The following is a 20,291-nucleotide window of genomic DNA, read 5'->3' as shown; positions in this document are numbered from 1 at the left end:
CTAGTGTGTGTAAGTGTGCACGTGTGTGCTTTGAGATCACAGCAGTGCAAGCAGCTCTAACAGTGTCTCTAATTAGGTCTGTCTGAACAGAAGCCGACAGCGGTAATTAATTTTTGACTTGATTCCAGCCGCTCAATCTGCTGTATCGATGCAATTACGGCTTCATTTCTCATTGAAATTAACTGACAAAATGTGAACATACACCAGCATACCACCAGATATAGCAGCAGCTGAAGCAATGAGTGAAATCCTCTGTATGTATGTGGTTGTGAGACATATTTAGCTAAAAGTATTCACCATTATTCAGCTCCTCGCTCATACATTTACATACAAACTCTTCAACAACATAGACAGAGATACAAGAAGACTGCCACGGGCTCTTACACCCACACAAAGACACAGACAGACAGTGCAAGTGTTTTTGTCACCTGTGTGTGTCCTGTAGTGGTCCTTCATGGCAGACAGTGTGAGGAAGGCATAGTGGCAGGATTCCCAGCTGCATTTGTATGGTTTGTCTCCAGTGTGAAGCTTCATGTGATTATTCAGAGCCCACTTCTCACTAAAGCTCCGCTCACACAACTCGCACTCATACTTCCTACAGCATGCACAGAGATACGGAAGGGGAGTTACATACAGTTCCAAATGCAAAAAAAGGAAGAAATCTCTGTGATCAAGTAGCATACACACATACACACAATCACACACACGCACACACACACGCATACACACATGCGTGCGCGCACACACACACACACACACACACACACACACAGACAGACAGACTCACAGACTCTCACACACACTCACATACTCTCACAAACACACACACACACACACACACACAGAGAGGCTGGCAAGACTGCATAAGAAGCCTCTGATTTTCTATGTAGTCTGGCTTTAACCATCATGTGTAATGAGTCAAGTTTATTCTGAAGCGAGTCTGAATCTATAATCTCTGTGATTTTTGAGTGATTCAAGAATGACATTCAGTTTGATTCTACACTAGTCAGATTCTAGAGCAAGTAATTCTATTCAGTCTGATTCTGAAGGGAGCTTGATCAGAGCTGATTATCAAGTGAGTCTCCTTCTGGAATTATTCTTATTCAGCCTGATTCTGGAGTGAATCTAATTCTTATTCTAGAGTAAGACTTTGATTCTGGAGTGGGTCTGATCCAGTCCAATATTGGATTGATTCTGATGCTGATTTTGAATTTAGTCTGAGTCTGATCTTGATTAAACCAGCCATTAGGGGTGTACTTTGTGTACTTCTGGTACCGGTCCCAAGCCGGGATAAATGGTGAGGGTTGCGTCAGGAAGGGCATCCGGCTTAATACTTGTGCCAAAACTACCATGCGGATCACAAATATGATTGCCATACCGGATCGGTCGAGGCCCGGGTTAACAACGACCGCCTCCGGTGCTGTTGACCAGCAGGGTGCCGGTGGAAATTGGACTACTGTAGGTCGAAGACCATCAGAGGAGAGGAGGAAGGCGGGTTAGACGGCAGCGAGAGAGAAGGAAAGGCAGGAGTGTGGAGGTTAGAGTAGGGACTCTGAACTTAGGGACAATGACTGGTAAAGGCAGAGAGCTTGCAGACATGATGGAGAGAAGGAAGGTAGATATTCTGTGTGTCCAGGAGACCAGATGGAAAGGAAGCAAGGCCAGGGGGCAGTGAGGAGCTACCTGAGGACTGGGAAACTACAGCTAAGGTGGTGAGAGAAACTGGCAAGAATGTGTTGGGTGTTTGTCTGGTCAGAGGAAAGAAGACAAGGAAAGTTGGTGGTGGAATGAGGAAGTCCAGGAGAGTATTCAGAAGAAGAAGGCAGCTAAGAAAAAGTGGGATAACCAGAGAGATGAAGGAAGTAGGCAGGAGTACTGTGAGGCTAGTCGCATAGCAAAAAGAATGGTGGCAAAGGCAAAGGCAAAGGCAAAGGCTCAGGCCTATGATGAGCTGTATGAGAGGCTGGACAGTAAAGAAGGAGTAAAGGACTTGTATCGTTTGGCTAAACAGAGAGATAGAGCTGGAAAGGATGTACAGCAGGTTAGGCTGATAAAGGATAGAGAGGGAAATGTACTAGTGAGTGAACAGAGAGTGTTGAGTAGATGGAAGGAGTACTTCGAAGAACTAATGAATGAGGAAAACGAGAGAGAGAGGAGGACAACAGGGGGAGAGATAGTGGATCAGGAAGTGCAGAGAATTAGTAAGGTGGAAGTGAGGGCAGCTTTAAAAAGGATGAAGAATGGAAAGGCAGTTGGTCCAGATGACATACCTGTGGAGGTATGGAGATGTTTAGGAGAGAAGGCGGTGGACTTTTTAACCAGGTTGTTTAACAAAATCCTGGAGAGTGAGAGGATGCCTGATGAGTGGAGAAGCAGTGTATTGGTCCCCATTTTTAAGAACAAGGTTGATGTGCAGAGCTGCAGTAACTACAGAGGTATAAAGTTGATGAGCCACACCATGAAGGTATGGGAAAGAGTTGTTGAAGCAAGGCTAAGGCAAGAGGTCCAGATCAGTGAGCAGCAGTTTGGTTTCATGCCCAGAAAGAGTACCACAGATGCGATTTTTGCATTGAGAGTGTTGGTAGAGAAGTACAGAGAAGGTCAGAATGAGCTACATTGTGTCTTTGTGGATCTAGAGAAGGCATATGATAGGGTGCCAAGAGAGGAACTGTGGTACTGTATGAGAAAGTCAGGTGTAGCTGAAAAGTATGATAGGGTGGTGCAGGACATGTATGAGGATAGTGAGACAGTGGTGAGGTGTGCAGTTGGAGTGACAAATGGTTTCAAGGTGATGGTAGGGTTACATCAGGGATCAGCTTGAAGCCCTTATTGTTTGAAATGGTGATGGAAAGGTTGAAAGATGAGGACAGGCAGGAGGCGAAATGGACCATGATGTTTGCAGATGACATTGCAATCGGTGGTGAGAGTAGATAGCAGGTGGAAAGCAATCTGGAGAGGTGGAGGTTTGCACTGGAGAGGAGAGGAATGAAGGTCAGTAGAGATAAGACGGAATACATGTGTGTGAATGAGAGGGAGGCAGGTGGAAAGGTGAAGATGCAAGGAGTAGAGGTCGTAAAGGTGGATGACTTCAAATATCTTGGGTCAACCATCCAGAGCAATGGACAGTGTAGAAAAGGGGTGAAGAAGAGGGTGCAGGCAGGATGGAGTGGGTGGAGAGGGATGTCAGGGCTGATGTGTGACAGAAGGATAGCAGCAAGAGTGAAAGGGAAGGTTTACAAGACAGTAGTGTGTCCTGCTATGATGTATGGTTTGGAGACTGTGGCTCTGTCTAAAAGACAGGAGGCTGAGCTGGAGGTGGCGGAGATGAAGATGCTGAGATTTTCGTTGGGAGTGACAAGACTGGACAAGATTACAAATGAGCAGATCAGAGGGACAGTGAAGGTGGAGCAGTTTGGAGATAAAGCCAGAGAGGCCAGGTTGAAATGGTTTGGACATGTGTTGAGGAGGAATAGTGGTTATATTGGTCAAAGAAAGTTGGAGATGGAGCTGCCGGGTGGAAGGAGAAGAGGTAGACCTCAGAGAAGGTTTATGGATGTAGTGAAGGTGGACATGGAGATGGTTGGTGTGAAAGTAGAGGAGGCAATGGATAGGGCAAGATGGAGGCAGATGATCCGCTGTGGCGACCCCTAAAGGGAGCAGCCAAAAGAAGAAGAATGAGTCTGATCTTGATTCTGGAGTGAATCTGATTCTGGAGCAAGTCTGCTTCTTGAATTATTCTGATTCAGCCTGATTGTCAGAGATACTGATTCTGAAGTGTATTGGAATCTAGTGTGAGACAGATTCTAATTTTGGAGTAATTCTGATTCTTATACTCCAAGTAAGTCTGATTCTCGTGCGGCTGATCCAGTCTGATTTTGAAGTGAGTCTAATTCTGATTCAGTCTGATTCTGGATTGTCTGATCCTGATTTTGATTCTTGAGTGAGGCCAATTCAAGAATCTCTAATACATAACTCCTAATATCTGGAAGAAACACCAACATAAACACCAAGATAAGATTGCTGTTCTGAACGGCAGAGGTGTTGCATTATTGAAAATAAAGTTTCTGTGCCTGTACATTTTTCGTTCAAGGTACAAACAATGTAAATTTACCCTCAAAGGTACAACAGTGGTTTTAAGGTCCAACTGGTTGTCCCATGTGAAAAGTACATATTTTTACCTTTTTATAATATTCTCAAAATGAACAATAAAATAAAAAGCCCAGATATGAGACGGGCCATGTGTAAAGGTCATTACAACTTTCAAAGGATTATGGTTCAGTTATGTTCCTTGACTAAAGGTACTTAGATGCACCCCTGAGGGTACCACCTCAGTGACAAGACGGGAACTGCCCCAGTGACAGTATCACATCTTTATTTCTGAGAGTGTAAAATAAAGCTCTATGAACTACAACTCTTTGTGTTTCTGGTAGTGACATGAAAATGTAAACAGCATTTTCTGAATAAAGTTATTATTATTTTATTTTTTTTAAATTGAAGTCATGATACATATATTTATTTAAGTTTATTTAAAAACAACATTGAACAAAATGAAAAATGGTATGAATTATTTTAACTAGCTAAACTTGTTAGGGCTTGGAACAGCCGTCTCCATATAGAAAGTAAATGTATATGATGATTTTACGTACAAACAGGACTTGTGTACCTTGCCCGGAACAGGGTTACGAGGGCCCCACCCTGGAGCCAGGCCTGGGGGAGGGGCTCGCCAGCGAGCATCTGGTGGCCGGGCATTTACTCATGGTGCCTGGCCGGGCCCAGCCCGAAGGAGTTACATGAGTCCCCCCTCCCATCAACCCACTACCAATGGGAGGGGCAGTAGTAGGGGTTTGGTGCTTTGTGGATTGGGCCACTTGCCTCAAGTGGAGGAGTTCATGTATCTCGGGGTCTTGTTCACGAGTGATGGTACAAGGGAGCGGGAGATTGACAGGCGGATTGGTGCTGGGTCAGCAGTGCTGCGGGCTCTTTACTGCTCCTGGACGCCTCCATCGGGTTGGTGTCACAGGCAAGTCCACCTGGGAGGAGACCCCGGGGATGACCCAGGACACGCTGGCGTGACTATATCGCCCAGCTGGCCTGGGAGCGCCTCGGAATCCCCCTTTGAGAGCTAGTGGAAGTGGCTGGGGAAAGGGAGGTCTGGGCCTCATTGCTTAGGATGCTGCCCCCGTGACCCCAACCCCGGAGAAGCAGAAGATAATGGATGGATGGATGGATTTTATGTACATTTAGCTTACTATCTCAATTAATGCCTGGGTTTAAAGATATAAAAACACTACCCTGTTATATAATATTATATTATATACACTGCTCAAAAAAATAAAGGGAACACTCAAATAACACATCCTAGATCTGAATGAATGAAATATTCTCATTGAATACTTTGTTCTGTACAAAGTTGAATGTGCTGACAACAAAATCAAAGTTATTAACCAATGGAGGCCTGAATTTGGAGTCACACACAAAATGAAAATGGAAAAACACACTACAGGCCAACTTTGATGTAATGTCCTTAAAACAAGTCAAAATGAGGCTCAGTATTGTGTGGCCTCCACGTGCCTGTATTCTCCCTACAACACCCGGGCATGCTCCTGATGAGGTGGCGAATGGTCTCCTGAGGGATCTCCTCCCAGACCTGGACTAAAGCATCTGCCAACTCCTGGACAGTCTGTGGTGCATGGAGTGAGACATGATGTCCCAGATGTGCTCAATCGGATTCAGGTCTGGGGAACGGGCAGGCCAGTCCATAGCTTCAATGCCTTCATCTTGCAGGAACTGCTGTGCAGCCCTCCAAAGAAATGTCATCCCACACCATTACTGACCCACTGCCAAACCGGTCATGCTGAAGGATGTTGCAGGCAGCAAATCGCTCTCCACGGCGTCTCCAGACTCTGTCACGGCTGTCACATGTGCTCAGTGTGAACCTGCTTTCATCTGTGAAGAGCACAGGGCGCCAGTGGCGAATTTGCCAATCCTGGTGTTCTCTGGCAAATGCCAAGCATTCTGCTCGGTGTTGGGCTGTGAGCACAACCCCCATCTGGACGTCGGGCCCTCATACCATCCTCATGGAGTCGGTTTCTAACCGTTTGTGCAGACACATGCTCATTTGTGGCCTGCTGGAGGTCATTTTGCAGGGCTCTGGCAATGCTCCTCCTGTTCCTCCTTACACATATGCGGAGGTAGCGGACCTGCTGCTGGGTTGTTGCCCTCCTACGGCCTCCTCCACATCTCCTGGTGTACTGGCCTGTCTCCTGGTGGCGCCTCCAGCCTCTGGACAATACGCTGACAGGCACAGCAAACCTTGCCACAGCTCGCATTGATGTGCCATCCTGGATGAGCTGCACTACCTGAGCCACTTGTGTGGGTTGTAGAGTCCGTCTCATGCTACCACGAGTGTGAAAACACCACCAACATTCAAAAGTGACCAAAACATCAGCCAGAAAGCATAGCTACTGAGAAGTGGTCTGGGGTCCCCACCTGCAGAACCACTCCTTTATTGAGTGTGTCTTGCTAATTGCCAATAATTTCCACCTGTTGTCTATTTCATTTGCACAACAGCATGTGAAATTGATTGTCAACCAGTGTTGCTTCCTAAGTGGACAGTTTGATTTATTTGGAGTTATATTGTGTTGTTTAAGTGTTCCCTTAATTTTTTTGAACAGTGTATATTATATTAGTTAGTGTAGGGTGTTTGCACAGGTGGGGATTGAACCCCAGTCAACAGTGTAGAAGGCAGAGCTCGCTCTCTCTCACTCACTCACTCACTCACTCACTCACTCACTCACTCACTCACTCACTCACTCACTCACTCACTCACTCACTCACTCACTCACTCACTCACTCACTCACTCACTCACTCACTCACTCACTCACTCACGGAACAAAACCTCATATCTCCAAAATGAAAACTTTACAGGGGGAAAAAACTTGCTCTATTTTTAATGTAAGTCAATGGAACCAGACCCCCCTCCCCAAGTCATTTTTGCCCATTTATTGTGGTCCATCCTTCATGAAATTTACATACAACATAATGAGAAAATGCATGTTGGCCTTTATGTCAAAAACTGAAAATCGACAAAAATGGAGATACGAGGATTTGTTCTGATACATATATATAATATTTATATACATATATTTATATTTGTATGTGTGTATATTGATGAATTAATGCATGTGTTTGTGTTCCTCTCTTATAACCAGAATTCTAATTCAGTGATCACCTCAGACACAGACATATACACATGCCATACACAGGCCATAAATCAGGCCAGTCTGACACAGGATGAAAAATTGTATTAATAAAATGAAACCTATTATACAGCCCAAACACAGCAGTGACAAATGACACCATTGGAGTCGGACAAAGACTGCATTTAAATACGTTCAATGCAGCAGAACTGTGTGTATCTAACGGACACTCAGAGTTAAATAGTAAATTGCTGCCAAACAGCATCAGCAGTAATCAGCTGTAGACCTAAACAGCACAGTTCAAGTATTTACTGAGATGATTTTAACAGAAATAAAAACTTCCACTAAAGTCCCAACTCCAGCTCAATGTTCAATTTATCAATAATCTATCAATAAAGGCAAAGTCTATCCTCCACACACTCAAACATACTACATATAAAAAAAATAAAACCAGACTGTCCCACCATTAATACCTTACCATTAGACTCAGGCAAACAGGCAACATGTATATACTATTGCTTCGAGAACAAAACTTTAGAAGTGCTTCTCCTGCTTTTCTCCTTTTCTGTATCTCACACTAAAGGTCAAACCTCACTGCCTGCTCCTATTGCTCATGTTATCGTTTTGCTATCCAGTGTCAACCCGAGAAAGATGGTTTTCCCTTTTGAGTCTTTGTTCTTTTCAATGTCTCTTCCTCTGTTGCTATTGGCTTGCTCATAGATGCTTAGGCTCTGATTTTTCTGTAAATCTGCTGTTGTAAAGTGCTATATAAATGAACTTTGCATTGACTTGTCCTGACAGCAATGATATACTCAACATTCACATTATTCAGTACACCTACTGTACTTTGCTGATAACCTCATGGACAACAACCTGTAATAGCAGAACTACAAAATTCATCTATGTGTGTGTACAGTACTTCAAAAGGGAATGTTTCAATGTTCAATGTTCCACTGATTACATTTCCAGTCAAATGGCCAAAATTATTTTAAGCGTAAGAAACAAAGAGGAAAGTGTATTTGATAGGTAATTACAACCTTAACAACCAAATATAATATCAACATTTTAGTATTTGTTTGTCCAACTCTTGCCTTTATTGCAATTTGCCTTCCTAGTTGTCTTCCATTCTTTTCAGGAGACTTGCAGTTTAGTCTAACATGTTGGTTCAATTTTCTACTTTTCCAAGTAAATTACAAATTTAGACTCATTAGTCCATAAAACCTTACTCCACATCTCAGATTTTCAAGTTTCTCAGTAACAGCTTCTTGACAGCAAGACATCCTTTCAGAACCCTAGCATTAAATTGTCTTTTCACAATGGAAGCATGGACAGGACCTGTAGATGTTTTTCAGATGTAAAGCAAGAGCTTGATTTTCTCCTCTTTCTCAAAGATGAAGGTTTTAAGAACTGTTCATCTGCTAGTTACAGTTTTGGTGGTCTCATTTTCTCTATATCTTTTGAATTCTTCTAGAAAGTAATGTAAGCTCCAACTGACCAATTAGCATTGTGCAAACTGCAGGCCTAAATCATCAAACACTTGCCTCAATGTACTGAGTTGTTAAATCATTTTAAATAGACTTGGTAATGTGGTTTCTTATGTATCCACCTTCAAATAAACTACTACATAAAAACTCTGCCTCTCCATGGATCAGGGGTTTGCGTGCTTGAATGATCCTAGGAGCCATGTTGTTTGGAGCAAAAGCTCCTGGTAGGGTCTCCCATGGCAAACTGGTCTTAAGTGACAGGTCAGACAAAGTGTGATCCATAATAACCCCTATGAAAAGCCAAAACAGGACTTGTGTTCCCTGGGGGAGGGGCTCGCCAGCGAGCGTCTGGTGGCCGGGCTCATTTACTCATGGTGCCCGGCCGGGCCCAGCCCGAAGGAGTTACATGAGTCCCCCCTCCCATCTACCCACCACCAATGGGAGGGGCAGTAGTAGGGGTTCTGTGCTTTGTGGATCGGGCAGTGTCTGAAGGCGTGGGCATTGGTGTTCTGATCCTCGGTTGCTGAAACTGGCTTTTGGAACTTCGAACGTTACCTCATTGACGGGGAAGGAGCCTGAGTTGGTTGAGAGATATCGGCTAGATATAGTCGGGCTCACCTCAACACACACTCAACCTCCTTGAGAGGGGCTGGACTTTATTCTTTTCTGGAGTTGCCCATGGCGGCGGGCAGGTGTGGGCTTTCTCATAGGCATTTCTCATTCTCGGTGCCTGTATGTTGGGGTTTTCTCCGGCGGACGAGAGGGTAGCTTCCCTATGCCTTCAGGTTGGGGAACGGGCTTATGCACCGAACAGCAGTTCAGAGTACCCAGCCTTTTTAGAGTCCTTGGCAAGGGTGCTTGAAAGTGCTCCTCCTGGAGACTCTATTGTCCTACTGGGGGACTTTAATGCTCACGTGGGCAATGACAGTGAGACCTGGAGGGGTGTGATTGGCAGGAATGGCCTCTCTGATCTGAACCCGAGTGGTGTTCAGTTTTTGGACTTCTCTGCAAACAGAGTTTGTCCATCACGAACACCATGTTTGAACACAAGTGCACATGGCACCAGGACACCCTAGGCCGCAGTTCAATGATTGACTTTGTAGTCGTGTCATCGGACTTGCGGCCATGTGTTTTGGACACTTGTGTAAAGAGAGGAGCTGAGCTGTCAACTGATCACCACTTGGTGGTGAGTTGGATCAGGTGGTGGAGGAAGATGCCGGTCAGACCAGGCAAGCCCAAACGTATAGTGAGGGTTTGCTGGGAACGTCTGGCAGAAGAACCGGTCAGATTGATCTTCTTGACAGGCGGATTGGTGCTGGGTCAGCAGTGATGAGGGCTCTTTAACGGTCTATTGTGGTAAAGAAAGAGCTGAGCCATAAGGCAAGGCCCTCGATTTACCGGTCGATCTATGTTCCCACCCTCACCTATGGTCATGAGCTTTGGGTAATGACCGAAAGAATAAGATTGAATAAGATTGAATACAAGCGGCCGAAATGAGTTTCCTCCGCAGGGTGTCTGGACTCTCCCTTAGAGATAGGGTGAGAAGTTCGGTCATCTGGGAGGGACTCCCGAGAGGAGCCAGTTAGTTAGTTGGTTAGGATGCCTCCTGGATGCCTCCCTTGGGAGGTGTCAAAGGCAAGTCCACCTGGGAGGAGACCCCGGGGAACACCCAGGACATGCTGGCGTGACTATATCGCCCAGCTGGCCTGGAAGCGCCTCGGAATCCCCCTTGGAGAGCTAGTGGAATTGGCTGGGGAAAGGGAGGTCTGGGCCTCATTGCTTAGGATGCTGCCCCCGCGACCCGAACCCCGGAGAAGCGGAAGACGATGGATGGATAAAAACACTGTTAAAGGGCTGGAGCCTATCCCAGCAGTCACTGGGCGGAAGGCAGGATATACCCTGGACAGGTCGCCAGTCCAGCGTAGGGCAGACAGACAGACACATTCACTCACACCTAGGGGATATTTAGCAAGTCCAGTTGGTCTGACTGCATGTCTCTGGACTGTGGGAGGAAACCGGCGAACCCGGAGGTAACCCACACAGACACGGGGAGAACATGCAAATTACGCACATTAACACACAGAGGCAGCATTAAGAAACAATGACAGGCTAAGTTATTGCAGATTTACACACTCAGCCTGGGTTTGTTTATTGAAGCTGTCACAAATGCACTCTCTCTGGTCAAATAAAAGGCAAAATTACAAGCTCTGTCCATGACCCTAAATATTAACATTTTACTTACCCTGAAGTGCAGACATTAGCATTTCACTAATTCTAAAGTTAAGAAATTGGCATTTCACTGAGCATACACTCTAGATATACTCTTGCTGAAGTGATTTATATGACACACTGCCATCTATAACAAGGGACAAAAGTATACACACATTTAAGAGCATGCAATGTAATTCTGATTGACAAACATGCCACGAAACATAAACAACAGATTTTTAGCATTTCCTCAGCCCTAAACTTACATATTCAATACTATATCTAAGCCAAGATTAGATGTGTTTCGCTTCAGAACTTCAGAAGTTAGCATTTTGCAAACCATAAACTCAAGACATTAGCTTTTCAGTAACCCTTATCCTAATTGCATGTATTTGCTTCTAATAAAACCCCTGATCATGCCATTTCAATGACAAGATCCTCATTTTCCTGTTATCTTTCATGAAAATGTAATTATTTTGCTTGCCTCTAACACATCTAATTTTTCCACTACTCCCATCTAGCATCACGTAAAAACATTCAGCTTGCTCAGAGACCTTCCCAGTGTTCCACTCGGAAATATGTCATAGCATGAAAACAAAATGGGCAACACACACCACACATATTCCACAAACCACACAGACTCAATACACAACATTTCACACAGACACTCATCTGCAGTACACACAGGCTCACACTTACAGTGTAGTGGACAACAATAAAAGCACAAATAATGTATTTAAGCTTTCAGTGAAATTAAGATGGCAATGAATTTAAGGTATCAGTGGCTTTAAGGAAGCAGTGTTTTTAATGTAGAATCAAAATTACGGTATCAGGATATTTAGGGTAGATCTGAGGTATCAGGAAAAAATAAGGTAGCAGTAAATTTAAGGAAACAGTGCCTTTTAGGGAGCAATGTATTTATGGTAATGTCATGACTCCCTCCAGCCCTGACACCTCCATGGACTCCATCTCCCAGAATCCTCCCTTCACCATGCACCAATGACCATTCTGCTTCCCCGGAATACTAACCTGATTCACCTGTTCATGTAATTTGTTTGCTTCACCAGTTTAAGATACAGCCCAGGCTTTTAGATCAGTTTGTGAGGTATCTTTCTAAGGGCTACTGAGCATTCACTTGGATTATTGTTCTGTTGGATTTGGACTATCTTCTGTTTTCTGGACTTTGCCTTTTTGCCTTTGCCTCTTGGACTCTGTTTGCCTGGTATGTTTGTCTGTTTGTGTTTTCTGCCCTTTCTGGTTCTTTCTACCCATCCCTGTTTTTTGACACTTTTGGATTACGATTATACAAGTAAAGTTCTTTTTCTATCTGTGATCGTCTGAATCATTCTGGCACATTACTGGTAACAACAGATTTACGTTAGCAGGAAATTTAAAGTGGCAGGAAATTTAAGGTAGCAGTAAATTTGAGGTAGCAGTGAATTTAAGGCAACATCTAAGCAACACTTTAGAAATCAACAGTCTACCACCATTTTAACATAATTAGCTGGCTTTTTCAAGCCACCTTAAAGTTTGTTTGCAAACTGTCCTTTTCTAGTTTTTATTATTCACTCAAAGTTTGTACATTTTTTATGGTCCAGTTTGGGAAATAGTGAATAGCGAACAGGCAATAGTGCGCTTGTGTTTTTAGGAGTCACAACACCCATCTCATCAAAATACACACTGACTCACATGCTTATAGCCTACTGCACAACATGAGTAGCAGTAATACAGTAATAACAAAACAAAAACAGCAATAACAGAAATAAATCAGTCATAAAACAAATATAACAGATAATTGTTAATAATGGCATGCTCACTAATATCTCATTGTTGTTGTTAATTATAATAATAACAAAAGTAAGTAAAACATTAACATTGTTTTAGTTTTCTAAAAATACTGGATAAATTAAAAATCCAGTCAAATCTGCTGAAAGAAACAACGTGAGAAAAACAAACTCAAACACAAACCCAGGGACAGAACCCTGCTGGGATACTTTGAAAGACTGAGAACTAAAGATGTGGCACAATGCTGAAAATGGCATTTTACTTGTTTCAAGCATATTAACACAAACTAAATTATCTACCATTACAGTGAGACAATTTTGTTATCTTAATATGCTTGAAACAATTACAGTTATCTGCCAATACACATATTTTTACATTATAAAATGACATAATAAATATTTAGCAATAAGTTAGCAATCTTATAATAAGCTTAAAACTCCACATGGGAAATATGAGATATCTATATATACATTATTATGTATGCTTTAAGATTTTATTTTTGTTCAAAGTGGCAGAATTAAGAGAATAACTTCTTGTTCAAGACAGTAAAACAAACATCTACTCTCTCGAGCTCTCTCTCTCACACACACATGCATGCACGCACGCACGCACACACACCTTTCCACTGTGTGACCAAACGGTGGCCACAAATAAAAATAAACTCAAAAAAAGCAATAAATGAAAGCAATTTGCACAGCAGCCTGTAAAATATTAATGCATCTAATTTAACAAAATTAAAAAATTTAATAGACTGTAATGATTTTTTTCGCACAACAAATTTCAATTAACATTTCATTTTGAGTATTAGCGTTGGACTCCAGCAGGGTTGTGCCCTGTCTCCACTCCTGTTCGTGATATTCATGGACAGGGTGTCAAGGCGTAGCCAAGGTCAGGAGGGCATTATTTGTGGAGGCCGGAGGGTGGCATCTCTGTTGTTTGCAGATGATGTTGTTCTTTTGGTTGAATCACATGGTTCCCTCCAGCGCTTACTGGAGCAGTTTGCAGCTGGGTGTGAAGCAGTTGGTATGTGGATCAGCACCTCCAAATCTGAGTCCATGGTTTTAGCCCAGAAAAGGATGGCATGCCCACTCCAGGTAAGGGGAAAGGACTTGCACCAGGTGGAGGAGTTTAAGTATCTCAGGGTCTTGTTCACGAGTGATGGGAAGAGGGATCGTGAGATCGGCCGCAGGCTGGGACAGGCGGCAGCAGTAATGCAGTCACTGTACGGGACTGTAGTGGTGAAGAGGGAGCTGAGCCATAAGGCAAAGCTCTCTGTTTACCGGTAGATCTACATCCCAACCCCCACCTATGGTCATGAGCTGTGGGTAATGACCGAAAGAATGAGATCGCAAATACAAGCAGCGGAAATGAGCTTTCTTCGAAGGGTGGGAATGAGCTGGGGGAAGTTGCAGGGGACAGGGTCATCTGGGATTCTCTGCTCTCCCAAGTGCTACCGCGACTCTATCTGGATTAAGCGGTCAACAACGATGATGATGATGATGATGATGATGATGATGATGATTTAATTTTGACTACAGTATTAACACAATCGCTTACGTTAGAAATGCCCTGCTGCACAAGATAGAATAAACACACAATACCACACTAGAGCATCACACAATTCACTAAATATATAATCTTCTAATGTTCCTAACCATCATCCCAGACCCCTAACACTTTAACTGTAACCATAAGCAGTATTGGTATGTTTGAATTATTATAGAAATGCTTCTTAGGAGGGTTGAGTTAATTAATTTGACTGATAAGCAGGTAACCATAAGACCATGATTTGACATTTCGCTAAACATTTTGAAATTTACATTTATATTAATAAACAAACTTAAATTTATTTAACTTAAAAACAATTTTTTCTTCCAAGTTAGAAGAGTAACTAGAGAAAAAATGTGATGTGAATGACAGTAAAGCCTTATCTTATCTTACCTAAATATCTTGAGAATCTTAAGAATAGATCTCGCTGAACAAAAGTGCGAACTGTGAACTTCTCAGAGTTAAATCAAACTGGCCTGGTCACCTTTATGTCAAAGATGCCGATGGAGATATCTGACAAAACATGTTCTACAAACCTCCAGAGCATTACATAAGGCACCGATCCTTCAGGATAGCAAAAAAAAGCCTATGTGAGGGAAACCACCGAGACCATTCATGTTTCCACTGGTTTTAAGGAACAAGCTCTCTGCTGGGCTTGGCAACACAAGCTGGCCTACAAAGGAAGAATGTTGAGAAACTACCCTGGCTGATTTTCCTTACCAGGAGGTTGAGAGTTTTGGTTTACTATGTGCTTGAGTAACTTTCTAACTGACCATCTCTGCTATAGGGGCCTGGCTTTCTGCACTACAGCAAGAGGCACTGTAATACTGACTCAGTTCTATTGAATTGTACTGATTTAGTTCTCTTCAATTAAAGTAACCACTGACCCACAAAGAAGGTTTATTATTGTATCCGGCACCCTTTTTCAAACTCTTGCTATACTTGTGAACATTTATGCACATAATTGTGATGATGCAAGTTTTACGACTAAGATTATTTCATTACCACTCAATTTACAAACACAACATCTCATTTTCGTGGCAATTTTAAAATGTGTGATATCATACTATCATACTAATGCAAGATGGCTCATTCATTAGCAACATTCATAACACAAACTGGCTGTACTTATTCAAGAATGGATTATTTTTCATAGATAAAATCCTTGTCCCTTCAGTTGAGGATACTGAACATTCAGCGACTGTGGAATTGGAGCATGCACCCTTCACACTGGATGTCTTTTTCTCTCCATCAAACAGGGTGCCCATCTTGGAGGTTTGACACAGTGTTGCTTGCAGATGAATGTTGATGAATCTGCACTTTGATATCCAATAGAATCGCTAATTTCTTGGTAACCAGCAAATTGGATTTGGTTTCACCTTCTATACTGTGGGAGACACTCAAAGTGGTAATTATAGTATTTTGTTTTATTTGTTGCATTTATCAAGTTACAGGCTAATATTTTAAAGAATGATGTCACTCAGTCCTCTCATTTGTTTGTGCTGATTTTGTATTGGTTTATGCCATTAAAAGAAATATTTGCGTTGTTTTAATTTGTACATTATAAAGCATTAATGTGTCAGTGAGTCACATCACTCAGCCCCCCAATTTGCTAAACAGTTCTCACCCATGGCAAAACTGACTCATTCCTTTGTGCTTCATTTTTGATGTTTTATGCCTTTAAAAGAACGGTTTGTGCTATTTTATTTATCAAGTCACATGCTAAAGAATAAGTTCAAATTCATGTAATCACTCAGCCACCCGTAAATATCCAAATCGCACCAAAATAGTCACATTTATTTTTGATGGCTTGTGCTGTTAAAAGAAATATGTGTTCTTTTAATTCTTAAAGATTAAATTGGATAAACAGTTTTTGCCACAAGTGGTGATATCATTTACCACACACACTGACATTGGTTGATACTAAAGATCTGAGAAATGACTTTTTATTATCTGGCTATTTAAGCTTTAATTATTCAGCTTCATTATTTCGTTCAGTAGACATCAGAAGCTGCGTAAAAGTGACAATAAAAAAGACTAACTTCACTGCTTAAAAACATTTAAAAGTTGTTAAAAACAAAAGGTTTTTGCGCAATTGCACATAGTTCAAGGAATAAAACATTAATGCCGGACTTGCATCATGTGTGCTCATGAGAATTTGTGGCTTATATATAAGTTCACCAAAAACAAAAAAAAAAATCCTGGAACCACCAAGAACACAACATATTTTAACAGCAACCAATGTGGGCTTTATCTCACTTAAATACAAACTGTTCAGTCTCAAAGTATTTCTAAAATAAATAAATAAATAAAATAAATATTACACTTTTTTTCAATTTATTTTTCATAGCCATAAAAATTTCAAAGCTGTGCTCCAAGTAATTAAGTTATGACTCTTTGATGTTTTCCTAACTTAATGACTGAACTGAACTAAAATGTTATATATTTTAAAAATACTTAAAAAGAATCATATTTTATTTTTAATTCAATTCTTTTGGAGTCTTATTAAGCTCATTTTGGAAATCCAGTGTTTTTCCATTGAACGTTTTATTTGATTTTTATTGTGAGTCAATAATGTAATCTTAATGGTTTAAAAATACTAAACCACAAAGAAGTCATAGCACATCTGCAATACAGTTAAGTTAATATCAGACATAATTGATCTCATTCTTGAAAATGGCTTGAAGGAAGTGGAATTAGTCCAGGAAATAAAGGGCCAGTAAGGCTTTTATTAATTTATGAGTGAACTAATTAACTGCATATATCCAATGCTGTGCTCAAAACAGAGTGAAAACATACATACAGTACTGTACAGTTTTCAGGGTACAAGCAGAATTGTTTTAAGAGTGAATGTTTACATTATATTGTTGTACACTGACTAAATATTGCACATACAGTGCTGCTTGAAAAGTTGTGAACAACTCAAATAAAAATCAACAAAGAGAACCATATTAAACAACACAAAAACCTACATAGGTTTTCACTCATTTCAATCACTTCACCTTCTGTTAAGGTCCAGTTCACAGATGGATACCCTAATATTCTCCTCTAGAATTCTTGATAAAATCCAGAATTCAAAGCTTCATCAAATGATGGCAAGCTCTCCTGGTCCAAAACCAGCAAAACAGCCCCACATCATGATACTACCACCACAGTTGGGGTGAGGATTTTTTGCTGGAATTTTGGCAAACATAACATCTCTTATTTAAGCCATAAAGATCCATTTTGCTTTTTCCATCTACATAACATTATTTCAGTAGACTTCAACTGACTAAATGTCACAAAATGAACTTCACACAGTTATAAAGGGTTCACAAACTTTCAAGCAGCACTGTACTTGTCCACAGTGTTTCTCTCTCTCCCTTTTTCATGCATTATTATCTCTTTATAACTGTTTTCTGTTAAATACGACGGTAGTTTTGGAAAGAGTGGGTAGGTAGAGAGAGGGTCTGTGATTTTGTTGTGGGTGGCGAGTGCTGTGGAAAAGCATTTGCCCTTTCCCAATTTCTTCTTTCTTCAATTTTTGCACATTTGAACGTTTGAGATCATCAAACTACTTTTAATATTAGACTAAAATGACTCATAAAACAGAAAATGCTGCTTTTAAATAATGATTTCATTTATTGAAGAAAAAAACACTGTTCAGCCCCTACCTGGCCCTATGTAATAAAAAGTAATTACCCCTAAAAAATTAACCAGTTAATCAAATTCAATTGACTTCTGGATTCAATTTCATTAGCTCCACCCTAGGCAAGATTACTGCCAGACCTGTTGAATCTAAACATCACTTAAATAAAACCTGTCTGGCAATGTGAAGCAGGCTAGAAGGTCTCAAAAAGCAGCACATGATGCCATGTTCTAAAAAGCTTTGAATACAAATGCAAAACAAAGTCATGAAAATCTACCAGTTTCGGAAAGGTTACAAAGCCATTGCTAAGACTCTGGGACTCCAGTGAACCACAATGAGAACCCAAAAACAGAGAAAACCTGGAACAGCGGTGAAACTTCCCAGAAGTGGCCAGCCTAGCAAAACTTCACCAAAAGTACACTGACTACTCTTCCCAGAAGTCACAAAATAATTCAGTTGTATATATAAAAACTGCAGGCCTCACTCACTTCAGTTAAGGTCAATGAACACAATTAACAACTCCATGTTTTACTTGTCATATCAACATCATAACATCAGAACATCATATCAACATTTTAGCATGGTGGTGGTAGCATGATGATCTGAGGCTGCTTTGCTTCTGCAGGACTTGTAAGAATTGTCATAATTGATGGAACTATGAATTCTGTGATCCGAAAATCCTGAAGGAGAATGTGCGCCCATCATTTTTTTGGACCTAAATTCAAGTGGAGTTAACATAAACAAGTCCATCTCCAAACAGAAATAAAAAAGTGGCCAGGTCAATGTCCTGACTTGAATCCCATTGAGGTGCTGTGGCAAGGCATTAAACTGGCAGTTCATGTTGGCACAACTAGCTGTTAGGTTTAGGGGGTAATTTCTTTTTCACATGGATGATACAGGTTTTCTTCAATAAACTGAACGAGTATTTAAAAACTGCATTTTGTATTGTCTATCAAATATCAAAATTAGGTGGATGAAATGTTTAAATGTGATGAATTAGCAAAAATAGACAATCAGGTCGGGTCAAGGACTTTATTACAGCATGTTTTTTTTTGTTTTTTTTTTTACAGTATGTAAAATACCTGTCCATTTCATTTAAAAAGTGTTTTAAAAAGAAAAAAAAAATTCATATACATACACAAACAACAATTCCCATGATACCGTGCAGTTAAAGGTGGTCCTCAGTGAAGGGTTAGGTGCTAGTTATTTCTGAAGTTGGGGGGTGTATGAGACATGCTGTCAGAGTCTAGAGTTTCATCATCCTACTGTCCCCTTCCAGAATAAACACACACACACACACACAATTTCAAATCCTCTCCTTCAGTAGAAGATCTCCCTAGTATTCTAAAAATACTCTGTGTATGCAGGCTGTAAGGATGAGAACTTGTCTCTGACGGTCTTCCAACATAATTCAGCTCTCTCTGCCTGACAACTGGAGTAAGCTTCATCACCAGCAGATCTCTCTACACTTCATCAATACACCAAAACACTAACACTACAAACTCTACTAATAAAACACACCTTTACACACCACATTAATACACAATACACTATGACACTATACTAATAATTAGTGTGATAACCATATTGCTTACAAATTCCTTACAATTCCTTATGAAAAAGAGCCGCTTTCCCACCAGCACACTGACCATGTGTTCAGCATGCAGCAAAAACTGACAGAGAGGCTGCTCCTAATGCTTCCGCGCAGACTGAAGATCAATATTTGCAGCACACTTTTTCAATAACCTGTTTAAGCATGCCAAGTAATGTGATAAAACCACAGAAAAGACTTTTATACAGGAGAAAATAAACACTTGCTCTTAGTATGGTTTGGTATTTCTTCTTTGGTATTTCTTAATAAATACTGTGTTATCTCAGTTACTGCAGCCTATTACTGTTATTATCCTATTCATCTTTGTCATTTTATTTTTTAACAATTCTTTAAGTTAGAATAATCACATATTCCGTGAGAAGATACATACCATTCAAGCATAGGGAAGAGTCTTCATTGCACTTGCTTTAAACCTGTACTCTACAAAATGTAATCTGATCTAATCTAATTTCAGTGGATTTATCTGTTTAGCAAGCATGACCACTTAAAAAAATCAGTTTGCTTACACGGGATCCTAATAAATACATTCAGATCATCAATCATTCCCTCTATAAATGTTAAATCATCAATCTAACAACATTTAAACCATGCTGTTAACAACAGTGTGGCTCTGACTGCAGTGCTAGTGCCAGCTTAGCCAACAGCCTAACTGACCACTCTCCACACAGAATAGATCAGATTTCAAGAAGCTGAGGGACTGGTGTTGGAGTGACAGCAGGAACCTGGTGTCTAGAGCTGTTGGCTTTATTAGTGCTGCATATGGTACTAGTCTAGCTTGGCTAGCAGACTGATAGCTCTGCATAACACAGGAAAAGTTTGATTCCAG

At 41.2% G+C, this 20,291-nt stretch overlaps 1 protein-coding gene across 2 annotated transcripts in view; it reads right to left on the bottom strand.

The window, feature by feature from the left end:
• Positions 1-20,291, bottom strand: part of znf407 (zinc finger protein 407) — a 96,924-nt gene that overhangs the window by 28,500 nt on the left and 48,133 nt on the right. For both annotated transcript variants that reach the window (XM_017683661.2, XM_037531003.1), the window contains exon 5: positions 429-595. In XM_017683661.2, coding sequence (XP_017539150.1) covers positions 429-595 — 167 coding nt within the window. The remainder of the gene's footprint in view (positions 1-428; positions 596-20,291) is intronic.

Source organism: Pygocentrus nattereri, chromosome 19 (assembly GCF_015220715.1).
Source record: "Pygocentrus nattereri isolate fPygNat1 chromosome 19, fPygNat1.pri, whole genome shotgun sequence".
Classification (NCBI taxonomy): Eukaryota; Metazoa; Chordata; class Actinopteri; order Characiformes; family Serrasalmidae; genus Pygocentrus; species Pygocentrus nattereri.
Note: the sequence above shows the minus strand (reverse complement) of the source record. Positions and strands in the feature narration are given on the sequence as shown.